This window comes from Epinephelus fuscoguttatus, linkage group LG4 (genome assembly GCF_011397635.1).
Source record: "Epinephelus fuscoguttatus linkage group LG4, E.fuscoguttatus.final_Chr_v1".
Lineage (NCBI taxonomy): Eukaryota > Metazoa > Chordata > Actinopteri > Perciformes > Serranidae > Epinephelus > Epinephelus fuscoguttatus.
The window spans coordinates 44,850,652-44,863,753 of NC_064755.1; the positions used below are offsets into that span (position 1 = coordinate 44,850,652).

At 42.4% G+C, this 13,102-nt stretch overlaps 2 protein-coding genes across 17 annotated transcripts in view; both read right to left on the minus strand.

Moving 5' to 3' along the window:
• The window catches only part of LOC125887019 (E3 ubiquitin-protein ligase TRIM21-like), a 60,546-nt gene that overhangs the window by 20,431 nt on the left and 27,013 nt on the right, over nt 1-13,102 (minus strand). For 5 of the 12 annotated variants that reach the window (XM_049573489.1, XM_049573492.1, XM_049573486.1 and 2 more), the window contains one exon: nt 707-910. The exons of 2 other annotated variants lie outside the window; for them this stretch is intronic. In XM_049573489.1, the coding sequence (XP_049429446.1) occupies nt 707-901 (195 nt within the window). In that variant the 5' untranslated portion in view covers nt 902-910. Of the gene's footprint in view, nt 1-706; nt 911-2,863; nt 2,887-12,347; nt 12,445-13,102 lie in introns of those variants that run through there. 5 more of the 12 variants (XM_049573484.1, XM_049573491.1, XM_049573485.1 and 2 more) reach the window with 5 other exon arrangements.
• Nucleotides 4,696-13,102, minus strand: part of LOC125887013 (E3 ubiquitin-protein ligase TRIM21-like) — a 35,420-nt gene continuing 27,013 nt past the window's right edge. For 3 of the 5 annotated variants that reach the window (XM_049573474.1, XM_049573473.1, XM_049573475.1), the window contains one exon: nt 4,696-6,481. In XM_049573474.1, coding sequence (XP_049429431.1) covers nt 4,796-6,472 — 1,677 coding nt within the window. In that variant the 5' untranslated portion in view covers nt 6,473-6,481 and the 3' untranslated portion in view covers nt 4,696-4,795. Of the gene's footprint in view, nt 6,482-12,347; nt 12,371-13,102 lie in introns of all 5 variants that reach the window. The other 2 variants (XM_049573476.1, XM_049573477.1) reach the window with 2 other exon arrangements.

Here is a 13,102-nt window from a genome sequence, read left to right on the forward strand (position 1 = left end):
CAGAGCGTGAGAGCTGCTCCACCTCAGTGCTCCTCTTCTTCAGCTCAGAGATTTCCTGTTCCAGCTCTTTGATGAAGCCTTCAGCCTGTTTCTCTGTCTTTCTCTGCTTCTCTTTGATGGTGTCCATGAGCTCGGCCTGGCTTCTCTCAACAGACTCCTTCAGAGCGGTGAAGACCTGAACACCATCTGCTATCTCTCTGTCTGCATCTTCCTCACTGAGCTCCACTAAGTGTTTGATCTCCTCAATCTTCAGTCGTCTCTTCTGGATCATCTGCTGAATTTCAGCCTCTGTCTTCCCCAGCTCAGCCTTCTTTCCTTCATATTCTTCTCTCAGAGGAACAACATCATGTGTCTTGTGGTCTAAAACAGTGCAGAGCACGCAGACACACATCTGGTCGGTCTTACAGAACAGCTCCAGCAGTTTATCGTGCTTCAGACACATCCTGCCTTCCAGGTTCTCCACAGGGTCGATCAGCTGATGTCTTTTCAGGCCTGATCTTGTCAGATGAGGCTCCAGGTGAGTCTCACAGTAGGAGACCAGACACACCAGGCAGGACTTCAGCGCCTTCAGTTTGGTTCCAGTGCAGACGTCACAGGGAACTTCTCCTGGTTTGGAAACTTGTTGCTCTGAGCTGCTGCTGCTGCTGACTTTCTGTTGAGTTGACTGTCTGAACTGAGCAGCCATCTCAGAGATGAAAGTGTTGACCCGCATCTCAGGTCTTTGGTGGAAAACCTCTTTACAGTTTGGACACTGATAGGGGACATTAATATTCCAGTGTTCAGTGATGCAGGTTTTACAGAAGTTGTGTCCACATGGTGTGCTGACTGGATCAGTGAACACATCCAGACAGATGGAGCACAGAAACTGATCTTCAGTCAGCAGACAGCTGGCAGCAGACATATCGACACTCTGAAGACACAAAGTGAGAAACATCCAAACTGTGATTACATACCTTTTGATTATTTGTTGAATAAAACCAAACTATGCTTAGTGGAATATAAGGAGAGTCATCCTGAATTCTCTTGATATATGAATTTTGTTTTGTTTATTAGCTCCACTGTTAACAGCTTCATCATTAAAGTGATGAACACATTAATGCATCAGTAATTATAATCCTGTAATATAGTATATTTCTCTGAAACTGGACGTTCTGGGTAATGAGTCATTTTACTTTTGGTACTTTTAGTTTGATGCTAATACTTGTGTATTTTTATTGCAAATCAAATAGTGATTGCAGGACTTTTACTGTAACAAAGTATTTCTACACTGTGGTATTACTACTTTTACTTCAGTAACAGATGTGAGTACTTCTTCCACCGCTGGTTCATATTGATGTAAACTCACACTTAAACCTTGTTGCAGCCTGAAGTGATTTTAATCCATGGTCACGTTCAAGTTTCATGAACACAAACCAAAACTCTTCATCCACTGTTTGTTTGTGTTTCAGTCATCAGATATTGTCTTCATTAATAACAGCCTAATTGCTCCATTCTTCTTCATAGTAATAATGTTTCACTTATATATCTGCCTTTATTTAATTCATGTTTATTGCTCCCACCACAACGTTGCATGTGTCTCCTGTAAATCCATCCTGCACTATGTTTACACATGGTCTCAGGGGCGAAAATCCCATTTCATAGTTGGGGGGGACAATAAACAGTAAAATTTTAGAGAATAATTCCAGGGGGGGACAAGGAAAAAAAGTTGTAGCCTGTCTTTTATACAGCATCTTTTACTGCAGTTTGACGCTTTAATCTTCCCTCTATCTCTCCAACAGGCAGAGTGAATATCTATACTTATGACAAATGGTTTAACAACTAAACATTTCCTGCAATTAAACTGGTAAAGTGGTTTATAAACAGTGTGCTGTGAGATCTGCCGCTGCACACCTCACAACCGTGCGTAATAGTCACGCGTAATGACTGCTCCTCGTCCGTTAAACTGCACGTCTTTCATGTTTGTCTCACTGACAGGTGGAGAGCCTACAGACAGGTACCCATTAGCTACGCTCCATCACAACCGTGCATAATAGTCGCGCGTAATGACCGCTCCTCGTCGGATAGACTGCATGTCTTTCATGTTTGTCTCACTGACAGGTGGAGAGCCCACAGACATGTACCCATTGCTCCGCCACTAACTGCTCTTGTCCTGTCTTCTCCCTCTTCTTTCTCTCCTGTCCTCTCTATCACTAAACTCTGAGCTTAATCATTAGCTTTTAGCTTAGCAGCACTGGTAATTGAGTAGGCTTTTGAACAATGCAGGAGAAATGTTGCAGACAGTTTATATTATCAGCCTGTGCCTGGGGCTTGTTGTAACAGGAAATGGGATGTGTTATAATTTTAGAATTTAAAAAGCCATATAACTCTAGGATGTAAACTATTTTATCGTATTTATCGTCAGAAGTAAAACAGTTGCTAATCAATCTATTATTGTGTCTAAAACGTTATATAGTATGTATAAACATTACAGGGGAGAGGGAGGGCCGGCGGTTCTCGGGACCCCTTCTCCCGCGGGCCTGGGTTTGGGGCAGTTGGCCAGGCCACCTCCATCACGTAGCGAGGGAGGTGCATGAGGCAGGCCGACTGGCTCTGAGTGGAGCTCAGAATTCAGACAGTAAACAGGCCTGCAAATTAGCTTGAAGCTAACGCTAGCTGTGACTGTAGTTCAGTCACTGTGCTTTGGTTTTTACCTCTGTTTTGTATTTCTGGCTAAATTCACATGTTGTTTTTATCTAAACTGACACATTTCTATGGTATAATATTCTTGAAAGGTAAAACAGATGTAAAACAGTCAGACTGTGGTTTGAACTAAACTTTGAGCAAATATTTAGTGTATTTTGTCTCTGTAGGACAGTGAACTCACCAGTGTTTGTTGTTGAGAAAAACCTGCTGGATTCAGTTGAATGTTTCTTTAGAGAGAAACAGAGAGACTCGTCTCCACTGCAGCTCTGCTGTCACTCACACACACTTTCACTTTTACTTCAGGTCATGTGACTGTCAAGCTCTCCTCTTTCACTGTTGCTCCACCTCTCAGTGGGCCGTCACCAAGAGGGAGAGGTGGAGGAAGTATTCAGATCCTTTACTGAAGTCAAAGTACTAATACCACACTGTGACAATACTCCACTACAGGTAAAAATCCTCTCTTCAAATCCTTCCCTCAGTAAAAGTTTGATCAGGAACATTTATTAGAAGTATGTGTAAAATGACTGATAGTGCAGTAAAGTGTTCCCTGCTGTCAGTGTTTTATTCTATCTGATGTTTTTGGATTAATATTCCTGCTGCATTAATGTGTATGTGTCATTTTACTGCTGTACATGTTTCAGGTTGAGCTCATTTGAACTCCTTTATATCCTGTTGGGGAGTTTAATCTACAGCAATGCATCATGGTCTAGAAGATCATCATATGTCTGTAGCGTGGCTGTCCTGTGAGAACCACGTATCTCTAAAGAGTCATAAAAACAGCCTGTTTTCAGCTTTGTGACGACGACTTTTCAGCTGATCCAAGAGGGTTTTTAAAGAGTTTATTTAGCTTCAGAAGGAGGAGAATTTTCTCAACTCATAAAGGAACACTTCATCCTTCAGTTTATCACAAACATTCAGCATCAACACGTCTGGAGATACATAGTTTTCACTGGACAGGAAGGAGCTAAAGCTGTCAGACTAATGGAGTGCAGTAAAAAGTACAATATTGACCTCTGAGTACCTTTAATGTGTACCTGAGTAAAGTACTTGAGTTAAAATACTGAGCTACAATCCACCACTGAAAACATATTCAATTACAAGCAACAGTCCTGCATTTCAAATTTCAGTTAAGTCCACAAGTATCAGCAACAAAATGTACCTAAAGTATGAAAAGTAAAAGTACACATAATGCAGAGCGAATACTGTCAGTGTTATACTGTTGTATTATTGATGTATTAATATGTAAATGCTATCTTGATGTTTTTGTTGCTAATTTTATTGAGCTAATTTTAACTACTTATATACTTGTAGCAGTTTAATATGTAAAAAACTGTCTGACTGTCACGCTACTCTTTGGTACAAACAGCTGTGGACGTGATGCAGTGGCACAGAGGAGGAGAAACTTTCCACCTTAAGGCTTTGAAATAATCTTCCATCCTCTGCTTGGAAGTGGTGAATTTACAGCTCACAGATACTTAATACGACACAGTCTCTGGCTTTTGTTTTGATATGTGGTGTCTGCAGAAAATGTTGCACATTTCTGATCTGTCGTTAGCTTGTTAACTATATTGCATGATTTCCACTGTCACACTGAATGTCCTGCTGAGCCCTGTTCAAACATTAGAGCTGTATATGAAAACAAACACAAAAGGAATGGTTGAATATTCACATTAAACGGCTGGATCTGATCCAACTGACATAATCGGGTACATGCCTAATTATTTCATTAGACCTTTGAATGTTTTAGAAGCAGTCCTGTACACTTTCCATCATTTTTCACATTATCACTATATAGATTGAGTACATTTGTTTTTGATGATTCAAAGGTCTTTAAGGCAGTTAATGCAGTCATTGGAATAAACAAGATTACATTACATAATATCAGCAGTGGGATTAAATCTTTGTGTTGTAGTAGTAAGTAGCAACGTGACACATCAAAGAAACCATTTACAGAAAAAGAGGAAAAACCACATTGATCAGAATCTAAAAAATCAACAATGTATTCACAGTACATCACCAATAATATACATTTATTACATTAAATGAGAGTGAATCTTTCTGTAGAAAATCAGATGGACGTTCTACTTTGTCTGACTGACGCTATTAGTTTGAGTTAAAATACAATTCCTCTGATCAAACTTCTCCTACTTGCTTGATTGACAGGAAAGATGATCAGAGGGGCAGAGTTTTTACCACCGTCATTATTACAAGGACTGAAGAGTGGGTAGAGTTTCTCAGTGAAGGAGCAGCCAGTAAAGGAGTAGATAAGAGCTGCAGCATCAACATCATAAAAGGAGACCAGACCCTCCTCATAATCCACAAACACCCCCACCTTCTCAGGCCGAGACTTCAGAGAGAGACTAATATCAGGGCCAGCAAGAGCTTTGTACTCATTTTCATTCCTCAACCATATCGTCCAGTAACCATTCTGAGGACTCAGTGTGATCTTTCCCTTCCTGTTGATCGACTCTCTGACCACTCCTAAATCCCACTTAGTCTTCCCTTTAACCTGAACCTCATAATAAAATCTTCCTGAAGAGAAACTCTGCTTTGCTAAGACACAGGGACAAGTATCAAATCTCTCTGGATTGTTTGGGAGATTCTTCTTAACATCACCATCTTTAACTTGTTTTCCATCATCAGACAGGATGAGTTTGGGATGTGCTGTATCAGGATCGAGTGTCACATCCACTGCAGACTGCTGGACCCTCTTCAGCTCGACCTCAAACAGCTTCTTCATCTGTTTACTGAGTGTCTCCTCCAGCTGACTCACAGCTCTCCTCACAGTCCCCTCATATGAAGGTGGACGGACGCTGACCTCTGTCCAGTCCTTGGCGGGCGGAGCAGTGTTCAGGGACATGAAGCTTTGGAGGAGGTGGAGGTGGTCTTCAGAGCATGAGAGCTGCTCCACCTCAGTGCTCCTCTTCTTCAGCTCAGAGATTTCCTGTTCCAGCTCTTTGATGAAGCCTTCAGCCTGTTTCTCTGTCTTTCTCTGCTTCTCTTTGATCGTGTCGATAAGCTCGGCCTGGCTTCTCTCAACAGACTCCTTCAGAGCGGTGAAGACCCGAACACCATCTGCTATCTCTTTGTCTGCATCTTCCTCACTGAGCTCCACTGAGTGTTTGATCTCCTCAATCTTCAGTTGTCTCTTCTGGATCATCTGCTGAATTTCAGCCTCTGTCTTCCCCAGCTCGGCCTTCTTTCCTTCATATTCTTCTGTCAGAGGAACAACATCATGTGTCTTGTGGTCTAAAACAGTGCAGAGCATGCAGACACACATCTGGTCGGTCTTACAGAACAGCTCCAGCAGTTTATCGTGCTTCAGACACATCCTGCCTTCCAGGTTCTCCACAGGGTCGATCAGCTGATGTCTTTTCAGGCCTGAACTTGTCAGATGAGGCTTCAGGTGAATCTCACAGTAGGATTCCAGACACACCAGGCAGGACTTCAGGGCCTTCAGTTTGGTTCCAGTGCAGACGTCACAGGGAACTTCTCCTGGTTTGGAAACTTGTTGCTCTGAGCTGCTGCTGCTGCTGGCTTTCTGTTGAGCTGACTGTCTGAACTGAGCAGCCATCTCAGAGATGAAGGTGTTGACCTGCAGCTCAGGTCTGGTGTTGAAAACCTTCTTACAGTTTGGACACTGATAGGGGACGTTAATATTCCATTGTTCAGTGATGCAGGTTTTACAGAAGTTGTGTCCACATGGTGTGCTGACTGGATCAGTGAACACATCCAGACAGATGGAGCACAGAAACTGATCTTCAGTCAGCAGACAGCTGGCAGCAGACATATCGACACTCTGAGGACACAAAGTGAGAAACATCCAAACTGTGATTACATACCTTTTGATTATTTGTTGAATAAAACCAAACTATGCTTAGTGGAATATAAGGAGAGTCATCCTGAATTCTCTTGATATATTATATGAATTTTGTTTTGTTTATTAGCTCCACTGTTAACAGCTTCATCATTAAAGTGATGAACACATTAATGCATCAATAATTATAATCCTGTAATATAGTATATTTTTATGAAACTGGACGTTCTGGGAAATGAGTCATTTTACTTTTGGTACTTTTAGTTTGATGCTAATACTTGTGTATTTTTATTGCAAATCAAATAGTGACTGCAGGACTTTTACTGTAACAGCAGACTCCGGGGTTTTTCCGAACTAATTGTCTTGCGGAGTTTTGCACAGCGGCAGCTGGATCTTTGCTCTCAAACCACAAAAAAATGTGATGGCACAACAGTCTCCTTCAGTACATTATTCTATGCTTTCTTTTGATTTTCACATTGGCTAGTCATCCTGTGTGATTTTGTCACACAGCTCTCAGCCATCTCACCTTCTGTTCTTCTCCTCTGCAACTTCAACTACCACATTGACAACATTAACTGCAAACATGCCTCTGAATTTCTTGATCTACTGGACTGCCTCAATCTCACTCAACATGTCAACTTCCCCACTCACAATCATGGCCACACTTTGGACTTAGTCTGCTCCACCGGTCTCACCATCCAACAACTCCAGCATCAATCTCCACATCTCCGACCACTTGGCTAACATCATGGACATTCATCTCCCCACCCCCCTCCCCAAGGAAAAACGCATAATATCATTCAGAAACCTCAAATCCATCTCCCCTCAAGATTTCTCAGCTTCTCTTTCCAACACTCTGTCTACCTTCCCTCCCCCGCTGTCTGATGACCCCACTGAGCTTGTCAACTACTACAAAAACACTCTCTCCTCCTGTCTTGATCAACTGGCCCCCATCAAAACCAAATCTGTGTCATTCACACACTCAGCCCCCTGATACACCCCCGAACTCCGCCAAATGAAATCCCACTAGCGTCAGCTCGAGAGACTGCATAAAAACACCGGTTTAACAGTTCATCGCCAAGCCTACACAGACCACCTCCGACAGTACAAAGCCACCCTCAATACTGCCCACTCTACCTACTACTCCAACCTCATTCACACCGGCTCCAATAACCAAAAGGCTCTTTTTTCCACCGTAAACATACTCCTTAATCCCAGTGACAATATTTCAAACTCATTCACCGTTGAAAAATGCAATTCCTTCCTCTCATTTTTCCAAACCAAAATTGACACCATCTACAGTTCTCTAACCACCCCCCACCCCCCTCCACCCATCTTATCACCCTGCCCCTCTCCAAATTCGCACCTGTCTCGCCAGCTGAGCTGTCTAAAATCATTTCAACCATGAAAACTTCCACCTGCATGCTAGATACCATCCCATCCGCCACTGTTAAGCACTGCTTCCCCACCATCTCCCCGCTTGTCTCCAAAATTGTCAACTCCTCCCTCAGCTCTGCCTCTGCCCCTCCTTCTCTCAAACTGGCTGCAGTCAACCCCATCATTAAAAAACCTGGACTTAACCCTGACATCATGAGCAATTTCCGGCCCATTTCCAACCTCCCATTCCTCTCAAAAATCCTTGAACGTGTCGTCGCCTCACAAATCAAATCCCACCTCAACAATAATGACCTCTTTGAACAATTTCAATCTGGATTCCGCACACAACACAGCACCGAAACTGCCCTCCTTAAATTCACAAACGACCTCCTCCTCTCCTCAGACTCCGGCCTACTCTCCATCCTCATCCTCCTTGATCTCACCGCCACCTTTGACACCATCAACCACTCCATCCTACTCTCTCGTCTGCAAACCCTCCTCAACATCACTGACAATGTCCTCACCTGGCTACATTCCTATCTCACTGACAGAAAACAATTCATCTTCATCAACAACTGCTCCTCCTCAACTGCCCCCCTGTCCCAAGGCGTCCGCCAGGGTTCGGTGCTTGGTCCTCTCCTCTTCATCCTCTACCTCCTCCCCCTTGGTCAAATCATCCGTCGTCATGGTCTGTTTTCACTGCTATGCCGACGATATCCAGCTACACATCTCCACTAAATCCATCACCCATTTAACCCACTCCACCCTGTGAAACTGTCTCTCCGAAATTAAATCCTGGATGCAAGCAAACTTTCTTAAACTCAGCTGTGACAAATCAGACATGATCCTAATTGGTCCAAATTCCCTCACCCAAACAGCCAAAGACTTCCACCTCACCACTGACAACTCCGCCCTGTCCCCCTCCCCTCACTGCCGCTACCTTGGTATCATCTTCGACAGCAACCTCTCCTTCCACCAACACATCAAGCAAGTCACTAAAACAGCCTTCTTTCACCTTAAAAACATTTCTCGCCTCCGCCTCTCACTCTCTCGCAATGCTGCCGAAGCCCTGATCCACGCCTTCATGACATCCCGCCTTGACTATTGCAATAGCATCCTTTATGGCACGACCTCCAAACTCCTCAAATTCCAGTATATCCAAAACTCTGCCGCCCGCCTCCTCACTCACACCCGCTCCCGTGACCACATCACTCCTGTCCTTCAGAACCTCCACTGGCTCCCTGTTCCACAACGCATCCACTTCAAACTTCTCCTACTCACCCATAAAGCCCTCCACAACCAGGCCCCCTCTTACCTCACAGACCTGCTCCACCCTTATACCCCTTCCTGCAGCCTCCGCTCTTCCAATGCCAACCTTCTCACCGTCCCTAAGACCAAGCACAGAACCTGGGGGGACAGAGCCTTCTCTGTCGCTGCCCCCACCCTCTGGAATCCCCTCCCAAAACTCATCCGTGACTGCACTGACCTCCCATCGTTCAAATCACTACTCAAAACTCACCTGTTCCGTTCTGCTTTTAATGTTTAATCTACTTTTATTCATTTACTTATTTACTTGTTTTTTCACTCCCATTACTATTCCTCTTTGTCTTCGATGTCTTTGCTGAAAATTGTTGTTTTTATTTGATGTGTTTGAACTGTCTCTGTAAAGTGACTTGGAGAACTTTGAAAAGTGCTTTTTAAATAAAATGTATTATTATTATTATTATTATTTAATTTGTCTTCTGATTAAATTGGAACCGTTGAAACAAGTTGTAGGAAGCCTCTGCAAGTAATTGGTTGCTGGCAGACACTCTGTGCTGCAATAAAATGGTTAATCAGCAGTGCCGTGCACTGTAGAGCCGATGTGCTGCTGGTTCTGCCGGACTGAATAGAATATAATGTCTATAGCCTTACTGTTGCGTACAGCCTTATAGACTGAGCTGAGTAGTGATGCGCGGGTCGACCCGTAACCCGCGGGATCCGCAAATGGACCTGCAGGTCGGGCAGCAGCGATCTTCTGTTAAATCGGTCTGTAAATGATATTTTGACATTATTATTATAATCTATTAATCTATAATCTATTACTGTCATGGCATCCGAAGGTACTGATGCGTTGAGAAGGTGACAGTCCGCGGCCGTTTTCAAAACACACTTGTGTCACGCACTCCAGAAGAAACTTGTTGAAACTTTAAACAATAATTTATTGTACAAAACGGGGGAAACAAACGTTGACAAAAACGATTCCATAATTCATATTAAATTCAAAAGATAACAAAAAAAACAGCTACAAGTTAGAGGGAATAGTACGGAGCCCATAAAGTCCCCAAAAAGGAATTAGAAAAAAAAAAGGAAAAAAAAAAGCTATTTCGTGCGTACGAGATAGTAAATCGAGATAACGTATTATTAACGTTGTATAATGTAGTATTCGAGATAACGAATTATTAATTCATTATCTCGATTTAGCTTATCTCGTGCGCTCGATTTACTATCTCGTGCACATGATTTAGCTTATCTCGTGCGCACGAGATATTTTTTTTTTCTTTTTTGGGGGACTTTAGGGACTCCGTAGAATAGTGATAAAGTGGTAAAACTTGGCATTGATCCACAGCCTCAGACGGATGCGCTCAAGCGTGCCGTGCACACAAGCTCAGTTGGTAGGCTATACTATATTTTCACATTTTTAACCATGCAATTTAAAAGTTTTGATTTTTATTGATAACCTACATTTACCAACAACAAAAAGACTACATTTAGCACCAAAAAAATATGTAAGGAAAAAAAGTAAATAAAAAAAGGAATATCAAATACCTACCCATAGAAACAAATATTCGAATATCTGAATATTTGGATACAACCCTAGTACCAGCAGATGAAAACATGTGGGGAAACCAGTCTGATAGTGTTGCATGGTATACTGGTACCAATGGTAGACTGCGGTACTTAAACACCACGGTACATATTATACCATAATGCTGGAGTACTTCACACTACCACTACTGTGGGATAAGTTCAAAGTCCAATCGCAAGAGGGTGAGTGTCCATGCGCCGTCCAATAACGGCGTGCGCTGGCCACCTGGCACTCAATATGCTGCTGCAGTGGTTTGTATCCAGTGACATTTCAGGTATTAGCTGAGCTATTGAGTATCTTTAAGCAGTGAAAGTTATTATTTATTTATTTATTTTTACTTGTAGGTTAGATTTGTTTATATATGCTACAGTGATGTGTTTTCCACAGAGCTCTACGGTGTGAGCATTTTACTGGCATTTGTGACTAAAAATAGTTTTGTGTGAGCAAAAGAAATCATTCAGGAGCACGCTGTGCGAGTACAGATTTCAACCAGCAGCAGAAACGAAAGGCGAATCCTGCCGGTTGTGGGTTGAACGGGGGTCACAGACAGAAAAACGGCGGAGCACTATGGCCACCGCAAGATAAGGGCTTACCAGTGACCGAGAAGCCCAGCTCCAGGTCCAATAATTTCCTCTTTGTTGGTGTCATGACTGCCCAGTAGTACCTGGACAGCCGAGCTGTGGCGGCACACAGGTGTGTGATGTGTCAGAGGAGAAACAAGCCGTTCACATTTCTCTCTTTGTGGCAGGTAACGGTCCACAAACCTCACCGCACTGAAGGGACTGTTCTTTACTTGTCAGGGGAGGAGGGTGGCTGGTTGATTTTTATTTTATTTATTTATTTTATTTTGATCCCCCCTATGTTAATCACTCATTGATGCTGTTTTGAAGTATGAATAAGTCATTAAGTAATTTATTCCATTGAAATATCAGTGATGTATTATAGAAAAGTGATTTATCTTTTATAAATGACAAAAGCACATCTGCCTCATTTTTGCTGTGGTATCGTGATACTACTCAGAACCGTGATAGTTTCACTGGTATCGAACAGTGCGTCCCAATTTTGGTGACAACACTACAATCTGACTGGTCTGCAGTGGGGAGTGTGAGCTCGTGTTGTTTCACAGATAAAAACAGAGTTCACTGTTAAAGTCGACCTGAAAACTTTAGTTATTCAAATAAAAGTTTCAAAAATAATCAAACTATGTTAAACTAACTCTCCATTACTGTCACATCAAACATCAAATAATAGAACAATACTGCTACACTGCTGCTTATATTGTTATTAGAGTGGAAATATTTGAAAGCAGGCCAAACATTTTTCATTTGCCATGACTGTAACTTCCTGTCTGAGTGGAGCTCAGAGTTCAGACAGGAAACAGGCCTGTAAATGAGCTTGAAGCTAACGCTAGCTGTGACTGTAGTTCAGTCACTGTGCTTTGGTTTTTACCTCTGTTTTGTATTTCTGGCTAAATTCACATGTTGTTTTTATCTAAACTGACACATTTCTATGGTATAATATTCTTTATAAGGTAAAACAGATGTAAAACAGTCAGATTGTGGTTTGAACTAAACTTTGAGCAAATATTTAGTGTATTTTGTCTCTGTAGGACAGTGAACTCACCAGTGTTTGTTGCTGAGAAAAACCTGCTGGATTCAGTTGAATGTTTCTTTCCAGAGAAACACAGAGACTCGTCTCCACTGCAGCTCTGCTGTCACTCACACACACTTTCACTTTCACTTCAGGTCATGTGACTGTCAAGCTCTCCTCTTTCACTGTTGCTCCACCTCTCAGTGGGCCGTCACCAAGAGGGAGAGGTGGAGGAAGTATTCAGATCCTTTACTGAAGTCAAAGTACTAATACCACACTGTGACAATACTCCACTACAGGTAAAAATCCTCTCTTCAAATCCTTCCCTCAGTAAAAGTTTGATCAGGAACATTTATTAGAAGTATGTGTAAAATGACTGATAGTGCAGTAAAGTGTTACCTGCTGTCAGTGTTTTATTCTATCTGATGTTTTTGGATTAATATTCCTGCTGCATTAATGTGTATGTGTCATTTTACTGCTGTACATGTTTCAGGTTGAGCTCATTTGAACTCCTTTATATCCTGTTGGGGAGTTTAATCTACAGCAATGCATCATGGTCTAGAAGATCATCATATGTCTGTAGCGTGGCTGTCCTGTGAGAACCACGTATCTCTAAAGAGTCATAAAAACAGCCTGTTTTCAGCTTTGTGACGACGACTTTTCAGCTGATCCAAGAGGGTTTTTAAAGAGTTTATTTAGCTTCAGAAGGAGGAGAATTTTCTCAGCTCATAAAGGAACATTTCATCCTTCAGTTTATCACAAACATTCAGCATCAACACGTCTGGAGA